Source organism: Penicilliopsis zonata (assembly GCF_001890105.1).
Source record: "Penicilliopsis zonata CBS 506.65 unplaced genomic scaffold ASPZOscaffold_2, whole genome shotgun sequence".
Lineage (NCBI taxonomy): Eukaryota > Fungi > Ascomycota > Eurotiomycetes > Eurotiales > Aspergillaceae > Penicilliopsis > Penicilliopsis zonata.
In genome coordinates, this window is record NW_019208912.1 from 938,910 (window position 1) to 959,336 (window position 20,427).

A 20,427-nucleotide genomic window follows, 5' to 3' on the forward strand; every position below is an offset into this window, starting at 1 on the left:
TGCGAAATCTTCAGATATCCCCCCCCCCCCAGACAATCGCCTACTTGTTCGATTAGCTATTACTACATATCTCCTTTCTTCTAAAGATGGCTGCCAAACGACCACATGATGCAGATTCTGCAGACGCCCCGGCGAAGAAGAGGAAGGGGTTCCAGGTTGGCCCTGCAAACCTGCCCGACGGGACCTATCGCCGCAAAGGTACCTTACTCTGCCAGCTGTTGGGCAATTTCGAAGCAAAAAAGAGAAGAAGAGAACGAAGCTAATATCTTTGTGTCTGTCTAGCGCAAAAAATCAAAAACGATCTCATCCAGAAAGCCAAAGTGAGGAAAGCTTACGCCAAGATCAGAGCCCAGGAACTTGCCGCCGGCCCAACCAAGTCCATCTACGATACCCAGACAGAGGAGCAGGATGAAGGGAGATTGCAGGATCAACCGGAACCGGCGAGTCTAGAGCTCCATCCAGACCGACAGGCGATGTTGGATGCCCCGGAGCCCGAGCCCGTCCCCGAACCGGCGGAGAGAAGACGGCGGCACCACCCCGAGGGGGGGAAGGCGAGAGAGCGTCGCCCACGTCAACCGCGCCAGTCCGCGTTTGCCAAGGAGATGCAACTCGTGGAGAAGCGCAAGCAGGAGGCCGAGGTGAGGCAGAAAGAGCGCGAGTTCCGGCAGAACGACCGCGAAGCCATGGCCCGCGCTCGCCGGCCGGATCAGAATGGGAAACGGAGACTGGGGAGGGAGAGCAAGGTGCTGCTGAGCCGCGTTCAACATATGATGGCGAAATAGGAAGTGAAGGAAGGAAGGAAGTAAGGAAGGAAGAAGAAAAAAGTGCTTTCGAGATACCCAGTACAAAAGTATTTACTGCTACACAGATCCAACAAGAATTGAAGAATTATTTAAGAGAAAAGAAGAGAATGAATACGCTATAGAATACCAGCTAACTATATACTTAAGGCGACTTGATCGTCCCACTCCTCGACTTTCGAAAACAGGCGAACTCGCCCTTGGTGCGCTCGCGCAGCCGCTTGAGCACCCCGCGCATCTCCCCCAGCTCGTCCTGCAGCCGCGTGCGGGCCTCATGTGTCGTGCGCCGGTCCAGCTCGACGTAGATCTTGCTCTGCGTCGTCGACGCCTCGTCGGTCCCGTACTGCGACATGGTCTGCGTGATGAACTCCGTGTCCAGCGTGGCTTGCATCAGGTCTGCGAGGGAGTACATGGGCCGCGAGGAAAACGCGGCCAACAGTGAGGAAGAGGCCTGGGTGAGCAGGTGAGAGAGAATCACGCTGAGCAGTGAAGAGGGCGGGACTGGGCGGCTCGATGACGACGAGGATGCCGACGCCGATGGCGACAGGCTCGACGGGATGGTCGTCGAGATCTCTGTGTGCACTAGGACCAGCGCTAGCAGCGTGCTGTACACGTACGGGCGGACTTGGTCTGGACGGCTGGTGGTCGGCGTCCAGTCCGGGGCGGAAATGCCGCTCGCAATGATAGAGTCCAGCTGACTGGTGTACGGCTTGGTATACGACTGGAAGAGGCGTGTATCGATCTGGCCGAGCACGTCGCGGATCGTCTTTGCCTCCTCGGTCAGCTTCACCGCAAATGCCGTCTCGAAGTTGGCGATTAGTTGCGGAACAAACTCGCTTTGCAGCGCCTTGATGTTTGAAAGGGTGAGCAGTAACCGCACGTTCTGTCGTTTCGTCAGTCTTCTTGGGAAGGAAGTTCCTTTTCCATCGTAGTACATTCTGGCTTACCTTATTCTGTGAATCGACAGAGTCCACCGCGATGACAGTGGGCGCAGCGTCAGTCGTACCAGCAACTGGCGCTGGTCCAACAAGCACCCATTCATCGTCACCGTCCGGGGTCGCTGAGCGCTCGGCATTTTCCACTAACCCGCTGAGAGCTTTGTACAAGCTGGACACAAACTGCGAGCGCACCGTCTGCAGGAGTTTGGTGGGTGGCTGCGTGACAACATCGACCGGGCCGGATTTGACCTTGGCCTCGGAGACGTAGAGGATCTTCTGCATGCTGCCGAGGATGGCGCTCTCAAACGCCAGAATGAACCCGGGCATCTTGGTTTGGTCGCGGCTCTCGGGATCCCGCGTCCAGTCCTCCAGGGCTTTGCAGTTCTCTGCGTCCTTATTCCACGCAGCACAGGCAATCCGCGCGGAGCGGTCGCGGGTCGTGCTCACCAATGACTTCAGCAGGTCGAGCGTGTTCCCGCCGCTTGCGACAGGTCGCAGAGCTGCCATTTCGCTAGCAGCCGTGCCAATGATCATCATGAATTTACTGAGGTAGTAGACGCCACTGAGTGAATTGGAATATGGCGGCCAGAACGCATAGTCTTCCCATGCCTCGCCTCGCTTGGGGGTCGGAGCTGGCAAATTCTTTGGATCAAGCTTGAAGCGTGATTCCGTCGGCGTCACTCCTCGACTGGCAGGGCTGCCGGGGCTCGGTGGCGGGATGGGCGAGGCGAGAAGGGAGATGTCCTCCAGCGGCGGATCAGCAAACAAGGAGACCACACTCTCGCGGATCAGATTCGCGAGATCGACAACTCCCTTCTGCAATTCCCGAATACGGTCGGACGACAGGCGGTGATGCTTACGACTTTCCCCTTCGAAGCCAGCGGGGAGAAGCTTCTGCTTGCTTCCATCCATGAAGGACTCTGCCACCTCCCCAAAGTCGACAACTTCCCCCAAGAGGCCTCCTTGCAGAGAGAGCAGCCGTTTGAGAAAGGTGTGAACACACTCCCAGAGCTCTAGGACTGGATCGGTGTCCAGCCGCACATTTGATTCCGTACGTCCATCGCGAGGTGCTAGCCGAAGAAACGAGGCCACTGTCTGCAGGGTTGGCTTCTCCCCTGCAGCGAGTCTGCGTCGTAAAATCTCAATCTCGACCATTGCACGCTCGCAGAACAGAGTGATTTTGGTCTTGAGAAACTCATACCGACCGAGAAGCCAAACCCAGATTGGATTGTCATCGACGCCGAGCTCTAGTAGAGCACAGATAAGCTCCATATGCTCTTCCACCGGCCCAGACACGGGACCGGCCGTCGACGTTGTGGGCGCATCGCTGAGCCGTTTCCAGAGATCGCGCTTGAAGGCCCGTATCTGTTGGTCGACATCAATCCACATCCTACCCGTTGCTAGGATGATATGCGTCTCCTTCTCGGTCAGCGGTCGCCGGCTGCTCGTCGCCTTGTCCGCGATGTTCTTGGCCTCGTTTGCTAGCGAGCGTGCCTTGGAGTACTGCTCGACCACCGAATCATAGTCGCTTTGCTTGATAGATTTTGAAAGTTGCCCGCCGATCTCGTATACCTCCCGGTACTTCTCCATCGTCAGAATGACGGACTTGAGGACCTGTTCTCGCTCGCGGCCTCCCAATGCAGGGCCCCATAGCTCTTCTGCTTTGATTGATGCCTCGACGAGTGGTGTGCGGATACCCTTCATACCGTATTCGCTTTCCTTGGTGAGCGCATTCTTCTTCGCGCCGGTGCTGGAAGCCGTAGCAGTGGTCGTCGCCGTGCTGGGCCTACCCCCCGAGTAGTTTCTGAAATGGCTCGCCGACCTGCGGTGAGCCAAAGGGGCCGCCGCCTGCTCCTGCTCTGAGCCCTGGTTTCTCATCTCCGTGTACACACTGTCGATGGTGGCCTTTGCGCGGACGAAGCGTTCAAAGTTGGCCTCAACAAGCACCTTCAACGATGCCGATTTCTTATCAATTGATCGCGACAGAAAGTCCAGTCCCTCGAGAAGCGAGTCAATCGATGCCGAAGAGTGCGTCTGCGAGAGGAAGAGTGCCGGCGAGAAGGTAGTCGACGAGAGCAGGAATCGGTTCCGTAGACGGCCATCTTCTTCGACGGGCAGTCCTCGCTGTTTGAGAATCCTCACCACGCTGTCTCCCGACCCCAAAGGATCGGGTTCATCCTTGGACACTGGGTTATCTCGTCCGTCACCCCCTTTCTGCGGCCCAAGGCCTACGGAGAAGCTCTTGCGGTCGCCAGCCCCCCGCTCCAGCGCAAAGTACCGCGACCTCCGTGCCGGGGCACCGCTCTTCTGTATCGATTCGTCCTCCGAAACATCGCTATCGTCTAGCTCCGCTGGCCATTCCTCGGGGAACTCTGACGGCAGGTTGTAGTGAGTCGTCACTTCGAGCCCGGCCATGGCTGAGACCAGGTGGTGTGGGCGTACCTCAGGTAATTCGGTCAACGCTGAGGACCGATTGAAAGCTGTCTCGCTGAAATTAAGAGTCCGGAACACAGAACTGCAGTCAAGGCTCTCGCCATACGGCAGCAGGTGTTTACGGAGCAAGCGGCCGGTAGAAGGCTCGATAACTATCTAATAATCTACCAGCGGCAGTCTGACGTTTCGACGATAGCTGCCCATGAGAGGTCGTGAATACATGTATCGTACGAGTTTCAACGCCCAAAAGTATGGGTCTTCATTCAATTTAGGTGCTTGTCTTGTCAGGTATTGTACAATAGTTATCATCCAATTAGAGTACTATAATACGCTCACCGCCTATCTCTTGAGCCTTTCCCTGTTAAGGCTAGTTTGGGTTTGGTAGGTAGTGCTCCTTACTAACCAGTTATAGTTAGGACCAAGTGCCAGGACCAGGGAGCTTCAATATTGCATGTGCTGGAAGGGTCAGAAATACTACTCCGTATATATGTAGTACTACAATTCGTGCATATATTTCCTTAAGTATCTTCTACACGGGCAGTCAGCTTCATTAAGAGGCCTCTATGCTGTTCAATCTATATGCTGTTCGATCTAATATATTCCAGGCTTTGCACCGTAGATTGAGGTGTAAATAGTAGCTAGAAGACAGATGGGAGGCATGGGGCCTACTCGTGGCTACTACATAAATGCTATCGCAGACGACCAGTCTTTGATGACAGTAATGCCTTGTGTATGCCTATCATTCAATATCAGAAGCACTTTCATCATTAGATGTATAAAATCTAGAGTGTACGGCGATATTTCGTCTGTCTAGCGGACGCTGTCGAGCAATATCTTCGTCACATCCTAGGTCATCACAGAGAGTCTGTTAGAACCGACTATCAGGACAGGAGTGATCATAACAGCACATAGCCTGATATTCGTTCAGCAGGTTGAAGAATATGACGCCTTCCGATCGTGCTCTATCAGTACTCTGTAGCCATCGCAGTCTCATCCGCTTTATCCCCTCGCCTTTCTCGTCGAAGACATCCGAACGGCATCATTCTCGAACCAGAACGCACCCGCAAAGGTAAAGCGAAACCGGTCTATCCACAGCGTCCAGCTTAGCTGGCAGGATCCCATCTTGCGGTCGGGGGTTTCGTCCTGGTGGATACGAGGGCTGGGAATCCTCCGATCTGATAACCGGATCAGCGACAAGCGGAGGAGTCGTTGCTGAGCACACCGGGCCGCCCAATCAGACATTCTCGGCCGGAACGCACGGCGCGGTCCAACTCTTCCGCACACGCAACAACCACCGCCGAAGAACTTCACACGGCCCGCCACCCCTACCTCTCTACTCCTGCTTTCTCTTCATCACCGGTGATTCTTCATATCGCGCGGACCTCACCAGCCATCTACACTATGATTGCTGCCAGGACTTTTGTGACCCCCGCCCGCCAATGCCTGCGGACGGCGCGTGTCGCCCAGAGCGCTGTTTCTCCGTTTTCGCAGGTAAGCTAGCATCGCGCTGTCTCTTCATAAAAAAGGTTTTTTTTTCCACAAATCTGACAACCGATTGGGTTTAGATTCGCGGATACGCTACCACCGATGACCGTGTGGCCAAGTTCAAGGGACAGAAGGGATCTGATGTACGTCTCGCCGGCTTTCCTCCCCCCCCCCCCCAGCTGCACCGGCAGCTGCGCAGTACCACGTTCGGACATAAAAACTGATTGCAACGCGCTATTGATAGGGAAAATACACCGTCACGCTCATCGAGGGCGACGGTATCGGTCCTGAGATTTCGCAGTCGGTGAAGGATATCTTCGAGGCTGCCAAGGTAAGGATTTGAATAGCAACCGGAGGAAAGACAACACCGCTGACTATGGATAGGCCCCGATCAAGTGGGAGTCCGTTGATGTCACGCCAATTCTGAAGGACGGCAAGACCGCCATCCCGGACGAGGCGATTGAGAGTGTGAAGCGCAACTACGTCGCCCTGAAGGGTCCTCTTGCTGTATGATTTCTAACCTAGTCGAATAGGTTGGATGTGATGCTGATGGAAATGTTCTAGACCCCCGTTGGCAAGGGCCACGTTTCGCTGAACCTGACTCTGCGTCGCACATTCAACCTGTTCGCTAACCTGCGTCCCTGCCGCTCGATTGCGGGCTACAAGACCCCCTACGATGGTGTCGACACGGTCCTGATCCGTGAGAACACCGAGGGCGAATACTCGGGCATCGAGCACGTCGTGGTGGACGGTGTTGTGCAGAGCATCAAGCTGATCACGCGCGAGGCGTCGGAGCGTGTGCTGCGTTTCGCCTTCCAGTACGCTCGTTCCATCAACAAGAAGAAGGTCCGTGTTGTCCACAAGGCGACCATCATGAAGATGTCCGACGGTCTCTTCCTGAACACCGCTCGTGAGATCGCCAAGGAGTTCCCCGATATCGAGTTTGACGCCGAGCTGCTGGACAACTCCTGCCTCAAGATCGTCACCGACCCCACCCCCTACAACGACAAGGTCCTGGTCATGCCCAACCTGTACGGTGACATTCTTTCCGACATGTGCGCCGGTCTGATCGGCGGTCTCGGCCTGACCCCCTCCGGAAACATCGGTGACGAGTGCTCCATCTTCGAGGCCGTCCACGGTTCCGCCCCCGACATTGCTGGTAAGGGTCTTGCCAACCCCACTGCTCTGCTGCTCAGCAGTATCATGATGCTGCAGCACATGGGCCTGAACCAACACGCCGGCAACATCCAGAAGGCCATTTTCGACACCCTCTCCGAGGGCAAGGTAAGAATAGAACCCGTCCCATCTTCCCCCTTGGTATTGATTTCACTTACTAACGCGATCTAGACCCTCACCGGTGACTTGGGCGGCAAGGCCAAGACCCACGAGTATGCCGAAGCCATCATGAAGCGCCTGTAAATGGATATACACTGTACCATGTTCCTTACCGTCTACCCATTTACTACTATCCCCTGAAATGACCATCTTCTCGATCTGTTATACCTACGTCTGTAGTCCTATCGTCCTGGTATAGATTCAATCTCATTAGACGTTATTTTTTTTTTGCCTCACCAAGTAGAACCATTCACAAAGTTTCTGGGATCTTTTGCATTTAGATGTATTCTCAATTCCATGATTGCAACCATAGTCATAACAAGTAGTTTTTTAATGTACACGCATGTAAATTGCAGACAACGCCTATCCGGACAAAAGGTATCATAGAAGAAAAGCACGAGTTAGTTATCCCACAGACCCATCCTAGAAGATCCTCTTTCAGCGACGTCGACCACCACGTCTTGTCCCCATCGTACCGCCCTTTTTCTCCTTCTGGCGCGTTCGTGACGTCTTTGCCCGGGTATGCCTTGTTGTCGGAGACCCTCCCCCCTCGCCATCCACGTCGCCATCCTCTTCTTCCTCCTCGTCGTCATCCTCGTCACTGTCGTCCTTGTCATCGTCCGTGCTGTATTCCTCGCCGTTTTCCGACTCGGCTTCCTCCTCCCCTTCCTCGTCTTCTTCGGCGGCTTTCTTGGGCGGCTCCATCTCGATGTGCAGCTTGCTGGTCCGGGTGCTTCGGGCGGGGCGGCCGCGCTTCTTGCGTCCTCGTTGCGGTGCAGGCGAAGAACGGGGTTCTTATCTTTGATCAGCCATGACAATCATTACGGCAGGGATGTGCTTTTCATAAAGAATCCGAACTCACCATCCGTATCAGCGACAGTGCTTCCCCTCCGTGATTCCATCCGGTAGCGATCGCTGGCTGCCGGCGATGCTGAGCCTTCCATGGCCAGCCGCCGCTCAAACATTAAATGACCATATTCGTCCTGCGGCAATTCAAACGGACAGTAGTGCTCCCTGGACGAGTCTGCATCATCGGAGCCATCCATGATGAGCGAATCTTCCTGCACAACCCAACCTAGCTGTTAGACACAATCTCATCATAACTTTGATTCTTCTTTTCACGGGGTAATATTTCCGGCTCACCCGTTCGTCCAGTGCCGGGAGATTGTAGAGCGTGCCCAGCTTCTTCCAAATCCCCGGGATCCGCGTGTGTTCCGCATGCGACGGCGCGTACCCTTGACTCTTCATATATTCCGAAATGGCAATCATCCTGAAATGTTTGTGCACTCCTAAATGGCAAATCGAAAAAGAAAAGGCGCCTGACGTCAGCTTCCACCTTGACCACCAAAGCTCCAAACCCCTCCCCACCGCGCAAACGATGTGATATTTTATCAGAACGCACCGACAGGCTTCCACTTCACGATCCCTTTCAACAGTGCCGTCTCCTGCTCGTCTGTCCACGGATCTGCAACCAGATCGTACTCAGGCACTGGCTTTGCCGCTTCTTCGCTGGAGCTGGGCGTATTGGCCGAGCGGGCCGCGGTGTCGAGGGGGGGCGCGGTCGACGGCGCGCGAGAGGAGGCAATCTTGGCTTTTTTCTTGGGAGGCATTGCAAAACGGTGTCTCCTTGTTGAATGTGATCTTATCGGTAGGACTCCGGGCCAGCAGATGGACTGCGAGGGTGCTTAAGAAAGAGCTCTGCCCAGCAACCAGAAACGTCCCACAACAAGCGGTGGTCCGAGCGTTGGCTGCGGAGTTGCTCTCAGTGAATGCGGCGACGCGTCGGAAAACGATATACCGGCATGATATAGGCGAGGAATCGGGATGGAGGAGGATGCGATCGATCCGTTCAGTAGCGAGAGTCTCTGGCAACTGTCCAGGTTCACGTTACAGTCGCTGCAGCCGTTGGAGCCTCTCCCATGGGCCAGCGATTTGTCCGGTGGGTTCTACAGCCTTGCAGAGGAGGATATGATAATGCTGACCTGTCTGTGATCTTCTAGACCCTGTAGAAGGTCCCTTTCAGAACCCGCTCAAGCTGTTTGAAAAGGATGATTCTACGGCATTCCCGTTGGATTTGTTCGCGAACGATGGGTTTGTGCTGAATCCGCCCTCCGAAACCACCGACACGTCGAGCGAAGACCAGACAACCGAGGCGAGTGTGTGCGATAGTGATAGTCCAGACACAACGGAAGACCTTTGGTCCCTTGCCCAGATCGGAGAGATCTCTGGTTCGAACGTGACTTTAAGATCATGGGAGACCTGTCGAGACCCGTCCTTCCGGGAACCAATCTCCGCATATTTCAGCGAGTCCGGAGCTCGTGGATTCGATGCTGCGTTGGCTCATCAGGCTACAAAGAGTGGACTGGAGGATTCTGGACGCCTGGTGCGGACAGATGTATTTCTTAGGGCTCTCTTCCAAGCCGGGCTGGGCTGGGAGTCGATGTTTTTCCGGTACAACGGACAACAACGGACGTTCGAAAAGCAACTCAGGGATATCCGTATTACGGGAGTCAGTTTACCACTGCTGGATGGAGTGATCCAACCGTTACTGCGGTGCGGGGGCCATATGCATAGACTGCGGGACTTTGTGCGCCTCAACCCGATCACACCGAAAAAGCCATCCGTCATGTCGACCCTTGCTAGTGCAATAGCCGTGGTGCTTTACACGCTCGAAAGACAGCTCTCCAGCCGCTCTGCGCAGACCGTCTCCCTCCTGCAGATTATGGGGCTCTTCCAGCGCCCTGCCGAGCTTGTGGGTGCTCTGGCGGACATGGTAGGAGCGGCCGACAAGTCACTACAAGAAGCACATGTGATCTCGATCATTCTGAAAAAGGTCGATCATTTCTCACAGGTTCTACCCTGGGCAGCCGCGCTGCTTTATGAGCTGGTCGCAAGAGTCATAGCACCGTGGCTGAGTATCGTGGAAGCTTGGATTGGGCTGTGTGAGGGAACGTCTGCCATGGCAGAGGTGATCACGGACAGAGCTAGCTTTGTCGAGGTGGAAGAACAGCAGGATCTTGCAAAGTCGAAAGCGGTGCCTAAAAATGCTGTCTACAACTTTCGACCGGACATGATACCGTCGTTTATTCCCGCCGAACAGGCTCTGCAGATGTTTGAGAGCGGGAGGAGCTTGCGTCTATTGAAATGGTCTCATCCAGACCATCCAATTGCGAACCCTCGTGTGCTCAAGAATGCTTTGCCTCCAAAACTGCACTGTGCGATGACCTGGATTGACATCGAAAGAATCCAGAGCCGAGCCCTTGACTACGAAAGAAAGCTACGCGCTGAAATCCAGAGGTTCAACCGAGGCGACCCAGCTGCAGATGGTGAAGAACTTGAACCTATGGTTCATGATTCGTTCGAGGAACAGAAAAAAGCAATCGTTCACAATACGTTTGAGATGTTTGAAATTGATGATGAACAACAAATAACTGACGCACTCGCGAGGCCCTCCTCCGTGGAAAAAGATTCGCTCAGCAAACTGGTTGATAGCGAAGAGGAAACAACTTCTCAGCAACTGGAGAGACATAATACCAGATTTGGACCCGAGTTGCCCTCTGCACTGTATCTATCACTTGCTCCCGTTCTCTCCTCTCAAGCCCTTCTCATCGATTTCTCATGCCTCCACCTCCTCTTCAAAGAACATAAGCTGCGAATCCACCTGACCGTCCAATGGCGGTTCCACCTGTTAGGAGATGGCTCATTTGCATCGCTTCTTTCGCATTCGCTGTTTGATCCCGAGATGGAGAGCGGCGAGCGCAAGGCCGGAGTGGTACGCAGCAGTGTGCATACGGGTTTGCGGCTGGGAAGTCGGGATACATGGCCTCCCGCTAGCTCTGAGCTCCGACTAGTTCTCATTGGACTTTTAAACGAATGTCACGCAGAGGGAACCGGCGACGTCGAAATCTTAGACAGTATGCATTTGAAGAGAGAAAAACAGCTGCCCGGCGGTCTCAGCTTCGCGATTCGCGAACTGACCGCCGAGGAGATCATCAAGGTCAAAAACCCCAACGCCATTGAAGCTCTCGACTTCCTCCGCCTGCAATACAAACCGCCTGATGCCTTGGATGCAGTGATCACTCCGCGGTCCTTGAACAGATACGACCGACTCTTCAAGCACCTCCTGCGCCTGCTGCGGATGGTCTCCGTGGTCAAGGGTCTTGTCCGCGACTCGACGGCGCGAGGTTCCCTATCCGGAACCACACGCAACCTATTCCAGAAATTCCGCATCGATGCACAGCACTTTGTGCTCGCTTTTAGCGACTATTCCTTCCATGTCGGCGTCGGCTCCAACTGGCAGCGGTTCCAGGACATCCTCACCCGGATCGAGGCGTGCCTCGACTGCGGCGACATCGACGGCACCATCGAGGCAGCGCAGTCTGTGCCCCGCCTGCGCGACTACCACGAAGATGTACTCGACCAAATCCTCTTTGCCTTGTTTCTTAGCCGGCGGCATATCCAGGCCGCGAAGCTGCTCGAGGAGATCTTCGGCACTGTGCTGGCCTTTGCGCCGCTGTCGCGTCTCGAGGGATCGAGTGGTATCCGCCACGAAAATGAGGCCAGTGCCGCGCAACTGTATATTCTATTCCGGAAACAAGTTGCAGCCTTTGTGGGTTACCTGCGCACATTGGACGGCGGCAAGGCTGCCTCCTCCAAGTCGTACGTTCGATCGGGATCGGCGTTCGCTGCGAGTGTGGCGCCGACGAGTATCTTTGAGCATTTGCTGGCTCGGCTAGATGTGAAACAGTACTATTAAGCATGTATTGCATTCCTTATCCAAGTATAATCTCCATGAAATAAATGATATCCCTTCCTTATGCCTAAACCCTAGTTCAATGTGCAACGCCACACCAACCCACCCAAACCCCTTGAATCACACCCAACCCCAACCCCATCCATCAAAGATGACATGCTATATATACAAATCAAAAGAAATGCAGGTCTGACGCGGCCCACCCCTGCTCAAGTAGGATTTTGCGAGCCGATTTCTCCATAGGCTCCGGTCCACAGACGAGGACCATGCTCTCTTCGCCCGGAGGCGCAAATTCGCGTAGAAGATCTGCGCCAATACGTCCCCTACGACCCGTCCATGCCTCAGAGGCCTGAGACAAGGTGTGCACAATGGTGCACTTGGTCTTACCTGGGTCCATGGCCTCGTATTGTTCCAGCTCTTCTCGACACAGAATATCTTCTTCGAGCCGGTTTCCATCCAGAAGAACACATGAAGTGGGATCTGCCGAGTCTTCCATGACAGCACGTAGGACCTGGAAGACGGGTGTGATGCCGGTGCCACCGCAGATCATCTTGAACGAACGCACATGGCGTTCCTTGCCGCCAACGATCACCTTGCCATTTCCGCAGTACTCGAACTTGCCTGTAGGGCCCTTGATCTCAACCTCGGCATCCAGAGGCAATTCCTCAAGTGCCATCGTCATCTTACCCCCAGGGATAGTGTCGGTCTTGAAGTATATCTTCACCAGTAGGTCCATTGACCCTTCCTGGTTAGTGTCCGAGACCGGCGTATAAGACCTGATGATGGAGGAATTGCCAGCAGGATCTGGAACCTTGAGCATCAAATGCTGTCCAATAGGCAAGCCTAGTGTCTGCTTTTCATGTTCAAGCTTGAACTTGAAGATCCTCGTATCCCACGAGACGATCTTCTTCTCGATCAGTTTTGATTTCGTCCACGCCCGTGAGTTAAGGAACGTGGGACGGGGCTCCGAGGATTCTTCTTCAGCAGGTGCGTTCTTCAATGCTTCCAGGGACGCCTTGTCTAGCGTTCCGATATGATAACCGGGCATCATCCCTTTTGCTGTCTCGCTGTCTGCAGTTTCGAAAATTAGCCATGTTGTCCCCACCGTTACACGTGGACAGATCCTACTTACGAATTGCTAGAAATTCCTCCGAGATGTCAAGACCGGCAGAGGAGATGATGCTCTGAGCGCCTCCTGGGTGACCCTCGAGGAAACCCGTGCCGTCATAGACTTCCCCGTTGACAACAAACCAATTGTTCTTGATGTTGCTCTTCAATTGTTCGATGTTGATCATTGTGTTGACCCCGTCCTTCTTCATGTTGATCTCAACAACGGGCTCAGGTTCAACAGGTTCCTCGCCCTCATGCCGTTCCCCCCAATTACCATTCAAAAGGTCCCCCCCTGCTTTCTTGACACGCTCCATCCAACCGCCAGTCATCGCAGGATGGGTCGGATGTTCGAATTTCAACCTCCCATCCTCTTTGGTAATGAGGACTCGGAACCATGGATTATTCATCATTCCAAGCACCGACCAGTACATATCGCGCGGCTGGACACTCATGGCTTCATCCATCGCCCGGAGGAGAATGTCGTCACTACTCTCCAATTCAGATACAGGGAGGTCCAGGGACCAGAGACTCCAGCAGAAACACGTTTCTCGGGAATACATGTCGACTTTGCCGCCGAAGAGATTGCCTTCAAAGTCCCGATACTTATCTTCTCCGTATTCGATATTTGCTAGACGCCATGCTAGCACGCTGTCAGTCGAGTCTTTCGCTTCATGCGATGATCTATCACATACATTTTCCTTTGTCCAGTGAAATCTCTACCCTGGTGATCCTACGCCCGCCCCCAGCGTATGCGTATCCTCGAGCATTGTATGTAGGACCAGCAGTGGCGAGGTCTAGCTCTTCGTTATGTTCAGGGTGCGCAATGGCGGAGTTCACGTTCAGGTCATAGATTGCGTATCGCTCATCGCGCCACCACATTGGATCTTTGGCAGACATGTCTGGTGTAACCATTGTTCTTGGACAAGCTCAGCTTTGGTTCCACTTGAACCAACAAGGGTGGTGCAGGAACTCACGGTAGCACTCGATTGTCATAAATGTGGTACCAGTTATCGCTTGGTGCATCTGTCACGATCAACTTCTTCAGCCATTTCACACTCCTTCCTCCAATCTGTCCGGGTACAACGGCTCTCAGAGGACGGCCATGGTCTGGTTGGAGCGGATCGCCATTCATCTTGTAGGCCAGCATGATCAGCCTGTTCGGATCCATGGCCCAGTTCAGTTTAACTGATGTTCCATAATATCCGTTAGGCTAAATTTGGATTATTATTGAGCCCAAGTTCGTCAAAGATGTCACTAGTAACTCACGAGTTTGTCTGCTCCTTCCATACACACATATTTTGCTCGACGGAGAGGTTTTGCCCTGCGCAAGATGTCGCCCATCAGCGGGCCGGTGAAGAGTGCAGTCGACAGGCCGGCAGGGCCCCAAGAGAAGCCCTTTGATTTTCTGACAGTGTTTTGTTCTTTTCGACGATTACCTGCGCATACAAGGGTGATTGGTGCGGTTATTTGGTCGAATTCTTGCATGATCTGGTTGAAATTCAGGACGAGAGGGTTCTCAACCAGTCTGTGCACATCTCAATCAGCTATAGCCGCGAGGCAATAGGACGGAAAGACATCAAAAGAGGACTGTAATTGAACTACTGACCCTTCGATGCTGATCTCCCACGTTGGAATGTCCTCCTCGCGCACTTGGGGAACAGGCCCATGGTTTCTGACATAGAAAAGTTCCTGTGGGGTGAGAAAACCTAACTATAGGTGAGCGAAAAGAGAAATTGGATACCATAATGGCTGAGAAAGACCCTCCATACCTTGCTTGTACAGCGTAGTCAATGGAGGTTCGACATTGAATGGATGGACGCCCGTCAGTCTGATCAGACGTGGATCACGGGGGACATGGTGATCCGGGGTATCTTTGTCAATTGCGAGAACCTCAGTAGGATTCTTCGATGACGGTGGTAACGGGATATCTGCCAAATCTGGTATCTCCGATGGTATCGAGACCTTTTCTTCCACCTTCACCTGTCCTGTCTTGAGTGGGAAGGTCTTGTTCACCGTCTGAACCTGAGTGATAGTCGCCATTATCGGGAGAAGGAAATCCAATTCAAAGCCAGATGATATTCACAACTAGCTGGAGAAAGCAATATATGCTTTATCGCAACTCGAACATCAGCTCCTCGACACAGTGCAGACAGATGTGGCGTTGGAGAGAAGAATGTGGCTCGATAGGCGGTCCGGAATGGAGAATTTGCACAATTTCTGTTTGTCTTAGCAGCTCATGCGCACTCCACGACTATGGACTAAAGGCTTTTCTTTTGGTAGAACTTCCCCCTGCGGCTGCTACAGATCTAGTAGCCTACTCTGTGGTGTCCAAGCCCCGGGTGTCTACCTCGGAGAAAGAAGTAAAGAGCATCTCCCAAGACTACAGGACAGACTCTTATTGAGAATCTATCTCCGCGGGACCTAAGAGTTCTCAGACAGCATGGACTATCTCATATCCGCCGAATCCCGGGCTTGGATGGCCCCTGTGACGTTGAAAATGGAGGCAAGCAAAGGCCCCGATACTTGCCTCGCTACAGGCCATCCTTATTGCTGATCTGTGGAACGTCAGCGCAAAACGTAAGAGATACCAGACGACGCAGTATACAGCACCATACTGGCCAATTCCTCTAGATCCCTCCTGTAAACTATATCAATCGCCACAGACATTATTATTTCTCGTTATTCAGACAGTGCGTTCGAGGGAGAGAACACAAATTGCCATATCCTGATAGGGCCGACAAGGGCTAACTATCACCCATTGGATACCGCACCAATCCTTATCTCTGGCGAACATCACATCTTGGACCCGCAGGCGCTGCGTCGATAAACACCCTCATGAATCTCCGCGGAGTTGGGTAGATGCAGATTGTCTCGACGACATCTGGAGATCGGATACTCCGTCAGCGTGGTCAGACAACCGGTAGGGGACTGGATTCTGGCCAGCGCCCGCGGAACCTTCCACCCCTGCATATGTGTCATTGTGTCATGCAATATAATATTTTGTATAATAATAGGAAAAGATCGGAGACTCGTCATTCCCGACAAGCCAGGCCAGCGAGCCGATGGTCGTCCATTTTTGGTCTGGGAGAAAACGTATATTAGTAAAAGCACACGCGCCTGTAGTCCCCCGTACATAATTAAACCTGATCGCGTCTTCTGCAGACCCCTCGTACTCTCTCTTTCCAACGGCAAGATGCCCTTGCTTCATGGGCTGCTGCCCACCAGCGATGTGGTTCACTACGGCAGTAACGACAACAGCAGCAGCGACAACTTCCACGATCAACCTCAGGAGGTTCGAGACGAGAGTCCCGTGACTGGGTCACATGTCCAAAACGGGCAGGCGGCTGCTCAACGCGAGAAAATCGTGATTGTCGGTTTGGGCATGGTTGCCATCTCCTTCATGTAGGTTTTTTGTTGGCTGTGCCACGCGTGTCTATCGGAGAATTCATTAACTGACGGGATCTGGTGTATAGCGAGAAAGTGATCAAGTTGGACTCTGAGAAACGCTTCGAGATTGTCGTGATTGGAGAGGAACCGCACGTTGCGTACAACCGCGTCGGGCTCTCTACGTTCTTCGAGCATCGCAAGATAGAAGACCTGTATCTGAATCCCAAAGAATGGGTGAGTGTTTTGTGGGCAAGTGGAATGGGATTGGCGTTCCTATCTTTGCTAACTGCCGTGGATAATAGTACGGTTCCAACGCCGACAGAGGCCTCAGCTATCACCTCAATACCCAAGTGACGGAGGTTATCCCCGATAAAAAGGTTGTGAAGACGTCTACCGGAGATACGATTGAATACGATATCTTAGTTCTTGCGACGGGATCTGATGCGGTGCTTCCCACACATACGCCTGGCTATGGTGCCAAGGGCGTGTTTGTGTATCGAACCATTTCCGACCTCGAGCGTCTCATCAACTTCGCTTCAAAGCACAAAGGCCAGACAGCGGTAACAGTTGGTGGGGGTCTGCTGGGGTTGGAGGCGGCCAAGGCAATGACCGATCTGGAAGATTTTGGTCGCGTCTCGTTGGTCGACCGAAACAAGTGGGTGTTAGCCAGACAATTGGATGCTGACGCAGGGAGTCTGGTGACTCGCAAAATCCGCGAGCTTGGACTTGATGTGCTACACGAGAAGCGGATAAAGAGTGTCGATACGGATGAGGACAATAACGTCGTTGGTATCACGTTTGAGGATTCCGAAAAGCTGGAATGTTGCTGTATCTGCTTTGCGGTAAGTACTGGCATCACTCATTCTTTTTATATATATTAACTTCCACGCTCAGATTGGTGTGAGGCCTCGAGACGAACTTGGTGTACAGGCTGGTATCAAATGCGCGAATCGGGGTGGTTTCATCATCAACGAAAGGTACTATTATATGATTCGCTTCAAGCTCCTCCATCAGCTCCTTGCTAATTATGCGCTTCAGTTTGCAAACTTCGATTCCTAATATCTACGCGATCGGTGAATGTGCCAGTTGGGACAACCAGACCTTTGGTATCATCGCTCCTGGTATCGAAATGGCCGATGTTTTGTCATTCAATCTCACGAACTTGGATAAGGAGCCCAAACGTTTCACACGGCCAGACTTGAGTACAAAGTTGAAACTTCTCGGAGTTGATGTGGCCAGCTTTGGTGATTTCTTCGCCGACAGAGATGGACCAAAGTTCCTTCCAGGGAGAAGGCCTTCAATCCCACCAGCTGCTCTGAAAGAAAAGGAGACAGAGCCTCCAGTCAAGGCACTGACGTACAAAGATCCATTCGGTGGGGTATACAAGAAATATCTTTTCACCATGGATGGAAATTATCTCCTGGGTGGAATGATGATTGGAGACACCAAGGACTACATCAAGTTAAATCAAATGGTCAAAACCCAAACGAAGCTGTATGTCCCACCTAGCCAGTTTATTCTCGGTTCTCAGAAGGAGGGTGAGGAGAATGCCGATGATCTTGATGATAGCGCCCAAATTTGCTCCTGTCACAACGTCACCAAGAGTGACATTGTCGAAAATGTCAAAAATGGCACATGCAAGACAATCGCGGAAGTCAAATCATGCACAAAAGCCGGAACAGGCTGCGGTGGCTGTATGCCTCTGGTCCAGTCGATCTTCAACAAGGCCATGTTAGATATGGGCCAGGAGGTTTCCAACCATTTGTGTCAGCACATCCCCTTTTCCCGTGTCGATCTCTACAATATAATTGCGGTCAAGCAGTTAAAGACCTTCATCGATGTTATGAAAGCTGCTGGGAAAAAACCAGACTCGCTAGGATGTGAATTATGCAAGCCTGCGATTGGATCTATTCTTGCTAGCTTGTGGAATCAGCACGTCGTTGAAAAGGACGTCCACGATCTACAGGATACAAATGACAGGTTTCTCGCCAATATCCAACGAAATGGCACCTTCTCGGTCGTTCCCCGAGTTCCAGGTGGAGAGATCACCGCTGATAAATTGATCACCATCGGCCAGGTGGCTAAGAAGTATGGTCTATACTGCAAAATCACCGGTGGCCAGCGAATCGACATGTTCGGAGCCAAGAAGCAGGATCTTCTTGACATCTGGACCGAACTTGTGGATGGTGGAATGGAAAGCGGTCATGCTTACGCCAAGTCACTACGAACGATCAAGAGTTGTGTTGGAACTACTTGGTGTCGCTTCGGGATTGGTGACAGTGTCGGCATGGCTATTCGTCTGGAAGAACGGTACAAGAGCATTCGATCTCCACACAAGCTCAAAGGTGCAGTTTCTGGCTGCGTGAGAGAGTGCGCCGAAGCGCAGAACAAGGAGTAAGATTTCCAATCAATTTTGATATGTTTGAAGCGCTGACAAGGTCTCTTAGCTTCGGTCTTATTGCCACTGAGAATGGGTTCAACATTTTCGTGGGTGGTAACGGAGGAGCGAAGCCACGCCACTCTGAACTACTTGCAAAGGATGTACCGCCGGAGATGGTGATTCCAATCATTGACAGGTACCTGATCTTCTACATCCGTACAGCAGACAAACTCCAACGGACTGCACGCTGGATTGAAAATCTTCCGGGAGGTATCGGCTACCTCCGGGAGGTAATCATCGACGACAAGCTTGGGATCTGCGCCGAACTTGAGCAGCAAATGCAAGACCTTGTGTCCAGCTATTTCTGCGAATGGACGGAAACCGTCAGAAACCCAAAACGACGTAAGTTTTTCCAGCAGTTCGTCAACACTGAAGAAACTGTAGAAAATGTGGAGGTGATTCAGGAGCGTGACCAGCAGCGTCCTACGTACTGGCCGAAGGACTCGGAAGCCACGGAAGACTTCAAGGGCCACCAGTGGTCCAGCTTGGCGTGGCAACCGGTGGTTCAGGCCGACCACTTCTCTGACGAGCAACCACAGATGTCGTCGGCCAACATCAAACGGGGCGACACACAGCTGGCCATCTTCAAGGTCAAGGGCAAATACTACGCGACTCAACAAATGTGCCCCCATAAACGCGCCTTTGTCCTTTCCGACGGAATGATCGGGGACGACGATGCCGGGAAGTACTGGGTATCATGTCCTTACCATAAGCGCAACTTTGAGCTCAACGGCGAGCAAGCTGGTCGCTGCACCAACGATGAGAGCATGAACATCGCAACATTCCCCGTCGAGGAACGCAGCGATGGCTGGGTGTACATGAAGCTTCCTCCGGTGGAGGAACTAGACGCCGTGCTGGGAACTGAGAAATGGAAGGTCAAAAAGGGAGAAGCCCCGGATCCTTTTGAGAAGGTCGACAAGAAGTACAAGAACATGCGAGGCAAGAGGGGCAAGAGAGTCCAAGGAGCCACCGGGCACCCCCAGATACAATGCTCGTCAACCAGCAACGTGATTGATTGGTGATGATTTACGGTTCACGATAGAGAAGAGTAGCAGTACCGGTGGTCTTCCGGATAGTATTCTGGCATCGACAGATGCGATGGTTTAGCGGGCGTTTCTCTTACTAGTTATCGAGTGAACTCATTGAATATACCCATATGAAGTTGAATTCCTCCCTGGATACAAATATGCAGTATTCTGTAGGCTTTCTTCTGGTACTAAGCTTTGCCCTGTAAGCCCTACAACTTCCCAAAGAGGTTCCAAGACCTAAATCGTGTCCGAAAGAGGAAGGCCCCAAGCTTAGGGCTGCTACTCTCACGTGGATAAGCCGACCCAATCAGCAGCCGCGAGTTTCTTATCTCTCCTTCGCCTCCTAAACTCTCCCCGTTGGCCACCACCAACACGCTCTCACGGCTCTTCGACGCTGTGGCCTGTTCAACGAGGCCTCGACTGTCTCGACTGTCTCGACTGTCTCTGCTGTCAAAAGATCTCCGCGGAGATCGAATCTTCGCAGGATCTACGGGTTGGAATCCACAGCTGGCGTCAAACCCGCCCCAACCGCATAGGTCTCCATGCTCTATGGGCATTCAAGGGGTTCGTGCCTGGGTCCAATGAGAGGCATAATGGTTATCAACTCTCTTTCTGCTGGCTCAGCTTCGTTCCAGCTGTAATGCCGCGGAGTTAGTCAGTAGGTAACTCTGGGGACGCTTGATCTTATCTGTTCATGTGCCATTATTCTGGCCGTTAT

General features: G+C 52.9%; 7 protein-coding genes across 7 annotated transcripts; 4 read left to right on the forward strand and 3 right to left on the reverse strand.

Annotated features, from left to right (window-relative positions):
- Positions 1–21: 21 nt before the first annotated feature.
- Positions 22–782, forward strand: ASPZODRAFT_163936 (hypothetical protein; the record flags this gene model as incomplete). The annotated part of the gene is made up of 2 exons (XM_022726653.1): positions 22–198; positions 283–782. The coding sequence occupies exons 1-2, from the start codon at positions 87–89 to the stop codon at positions 780–782; spliced, it is 612 nt and encodes a 203-aa protein (XP_022584402.1). The 5' UTR covers positions 22–86.
- A 163-nt stretch (positions 783–945) lies between these two features.
- On the reverse strand, positions 946–4,153 carry ASPZODRAFT_59444 (hypothetical protein; the record flags this gene model as incomplete). Its single annotated transcript, XM_022728851.1, has 2 exons — positions 946–1,683; positions 1,748–4,153. The coding sequence occupies 2 exons, from the start codon at positions 4,151–4,153 to the stop codon at positions 946–948; spliced, it is 3,144 nt and encodes a 1,047-aa protein (XP_022584403.1).
- Positions 4,154–5,528: 1,375 nt separating this feature from the next.
- On the forward strand, positions 5,529–7,159 carry ASPZODRAFT_128452 (hypothetical protein). The gene is made up of 6 exons (XM_022722030.1): positions 5,529–5,662; positions 5,737–5,799; positions 5,901–5,987; positions 6,041–6,163; positions 6,221–6,940; positions 7,004–7,159. The coding sequence occupies exons 1-6, from the start codon at positions 5,573–5,575 to the stop codon at positions 7,073–7,075; spliced, it is 1,155 nt and encodes a 384-aa protein (XP_022584404.1). The 5' UTR covers positions 5,529–5,572; the 3' UTR covers positions 7,076–7,159.
- A 241-nt stretch (positions 7,160–7,400) lies between these two features.
- Positions 7,401–8,551, reverse strand: ASPZODRAFT_128454 (hypothetical protein). Its single transcript, XM_022722031.1, has 4 exons — positions 8,394–8,551; positions 8,135–8,280; positions 7,854–8,052; positions 7,401–7,785 (listed from the first exon to the last, which is right to left on the reverse strand). Exons 2-4 carry the CDS (start codon positions 8,258–8,260, stop codon positions 7,430–7,432), a joined length of 681 nt encoding a protein of 226 aa, XP_022584405.1. The 5' UTR covers positions 8,261–8,280; positions 8,394–8,551; the 3' UTR covers positions 7,401–7,429.
- Positions 8,552–8,815: 264 nt separating this feature from the next.
- ASPZODRAFT_58475 (hypothetical protein) lies at positions 8,816–11,747 on the forward strand (the record flags this gene model as incomplete). The annotated part of the gene is made up of 2 exons (XM_022728769.1): positions 8,816–8,930; positions 8,992–11,747. The coding sequence occupies 2 exons, from the start codon at positions 8,816–8,818 to the stop codon at positions 11,745–11,747; spliced, it is 2,871 nt and encodes a 956-aa protein (XP_022584406.1).
- A 169-nt stretch (positions 11,748–11,916) lies between these two features.
- Positions 11,917–14,894, reverse strand: ASPZODRAFT_59279 (hypothetical protein; the record flags this gene model as incomplete). The annotated part of the gene is made up of 7 exons (XM_022728833.1): positions 11,917–12,815; positions 12,877–13,494; positions 13,547–13,770; positions 13,829–14,064; positions 14,121–14,379; positions 14,461–14,560; positions 14,624–14,894. The coding sequence occupies 7 exons, from the start codon at positions 14,892–14,894 to the stop codon at positions 11,917–11,919; spliced, it is 2,607 nt and encodes an 868-aa protein (XP_022584407.1).
- Positions 14,895–15,899: 1,005 nt separating this feature from the next.
- ASPZODRAFT_109754 (hypothetical protein) lies at positions 15,900–19,793 on the forward strand. Its single transcript, XM_022720985.1, has 6 exons — positions 15,900–16,256; positions 16,328–16,475; positions 16,544–17,083; positions 17,136–17,218; positions 17,280–18,635; positions 18,689–19,793. Exons 1-6 carry the CDS (start codon positions 16,048–16,050, stop codon positions 19,701–19,703), a joined length of 3,351 nt encoding a protein of 1,116 aa, XP_022584408.1. The 5' UTR covers positions 15,900–16,047; the 3' UTR covers positions 19,704–19,793.
- Positions 19,794–20,427: the final 634 nt, after the last annotated feature.

Coding starts and splice junctions, on each gene's coding strand:
- ASPZODRAFT_109754 (XM_022720985.1), top strand. CDS start 16,048: ATGCCCTTGCTTCATGGGCTGCTGCCCACCAGCGATGTGGTTCACTAC. Junction 17,219..17,279: donor GGTTTCATCATCAACGAAAG/GTACTATTATAT, acceptor TATGCGCTTCAG/TTTGCAAACTTCGATTCCTA. Junction 18,636..18,688: donor GCCGAAGCGCAGAACAAGGA/GTAAGATTTCCA, acceptor AAGGTCTCTTAG/CTTCGGTCTTATTGCCACTG.
- ASPZODRAFT_128454 (XM_022722031.1), bottom strand. CDS start 8,260: ATGATTGCCATTTCGGAATATATGAAGAGTCAAGGGTACGCGCCGTCG. Junction 8,053..8,134: donor TCCCGGCACTGGACGAACGG/GTGAGCCGGAAA, acceptor TGGGTTGTGCAG/GAAGATTCGCTCATCATGGA. Junction 7,786..7,853: donor CACTGTCGCTGATACGGATG/GTGAGTTCGGAT, acceptor ATCAAAGATAAG/AACCCCGTTCTTCGCCTGCA.
- ASPZODRAFT_128452 (XM_022722030.1), top strand. CDS start 5,573: ATGATTGCTGCCAGGACTTTTGTGACCCCCGCCCGCCAATGCCTGCGG. Junction 5,663..5,736: donor CTGTTTCTCCGTTTTCGCAG/GTAAGCTAGCAT, acceptor GATTGGGTTTAG/ATTCGCGGATACGCTACCAC. Junction 6,164..6,220: donor CCCTGAAGGGTCCTCTTGCT/GTATGATTTCTA, acceptor GAAATGTTCTAG/ACCCCCGTTGGCAAGGGCCA.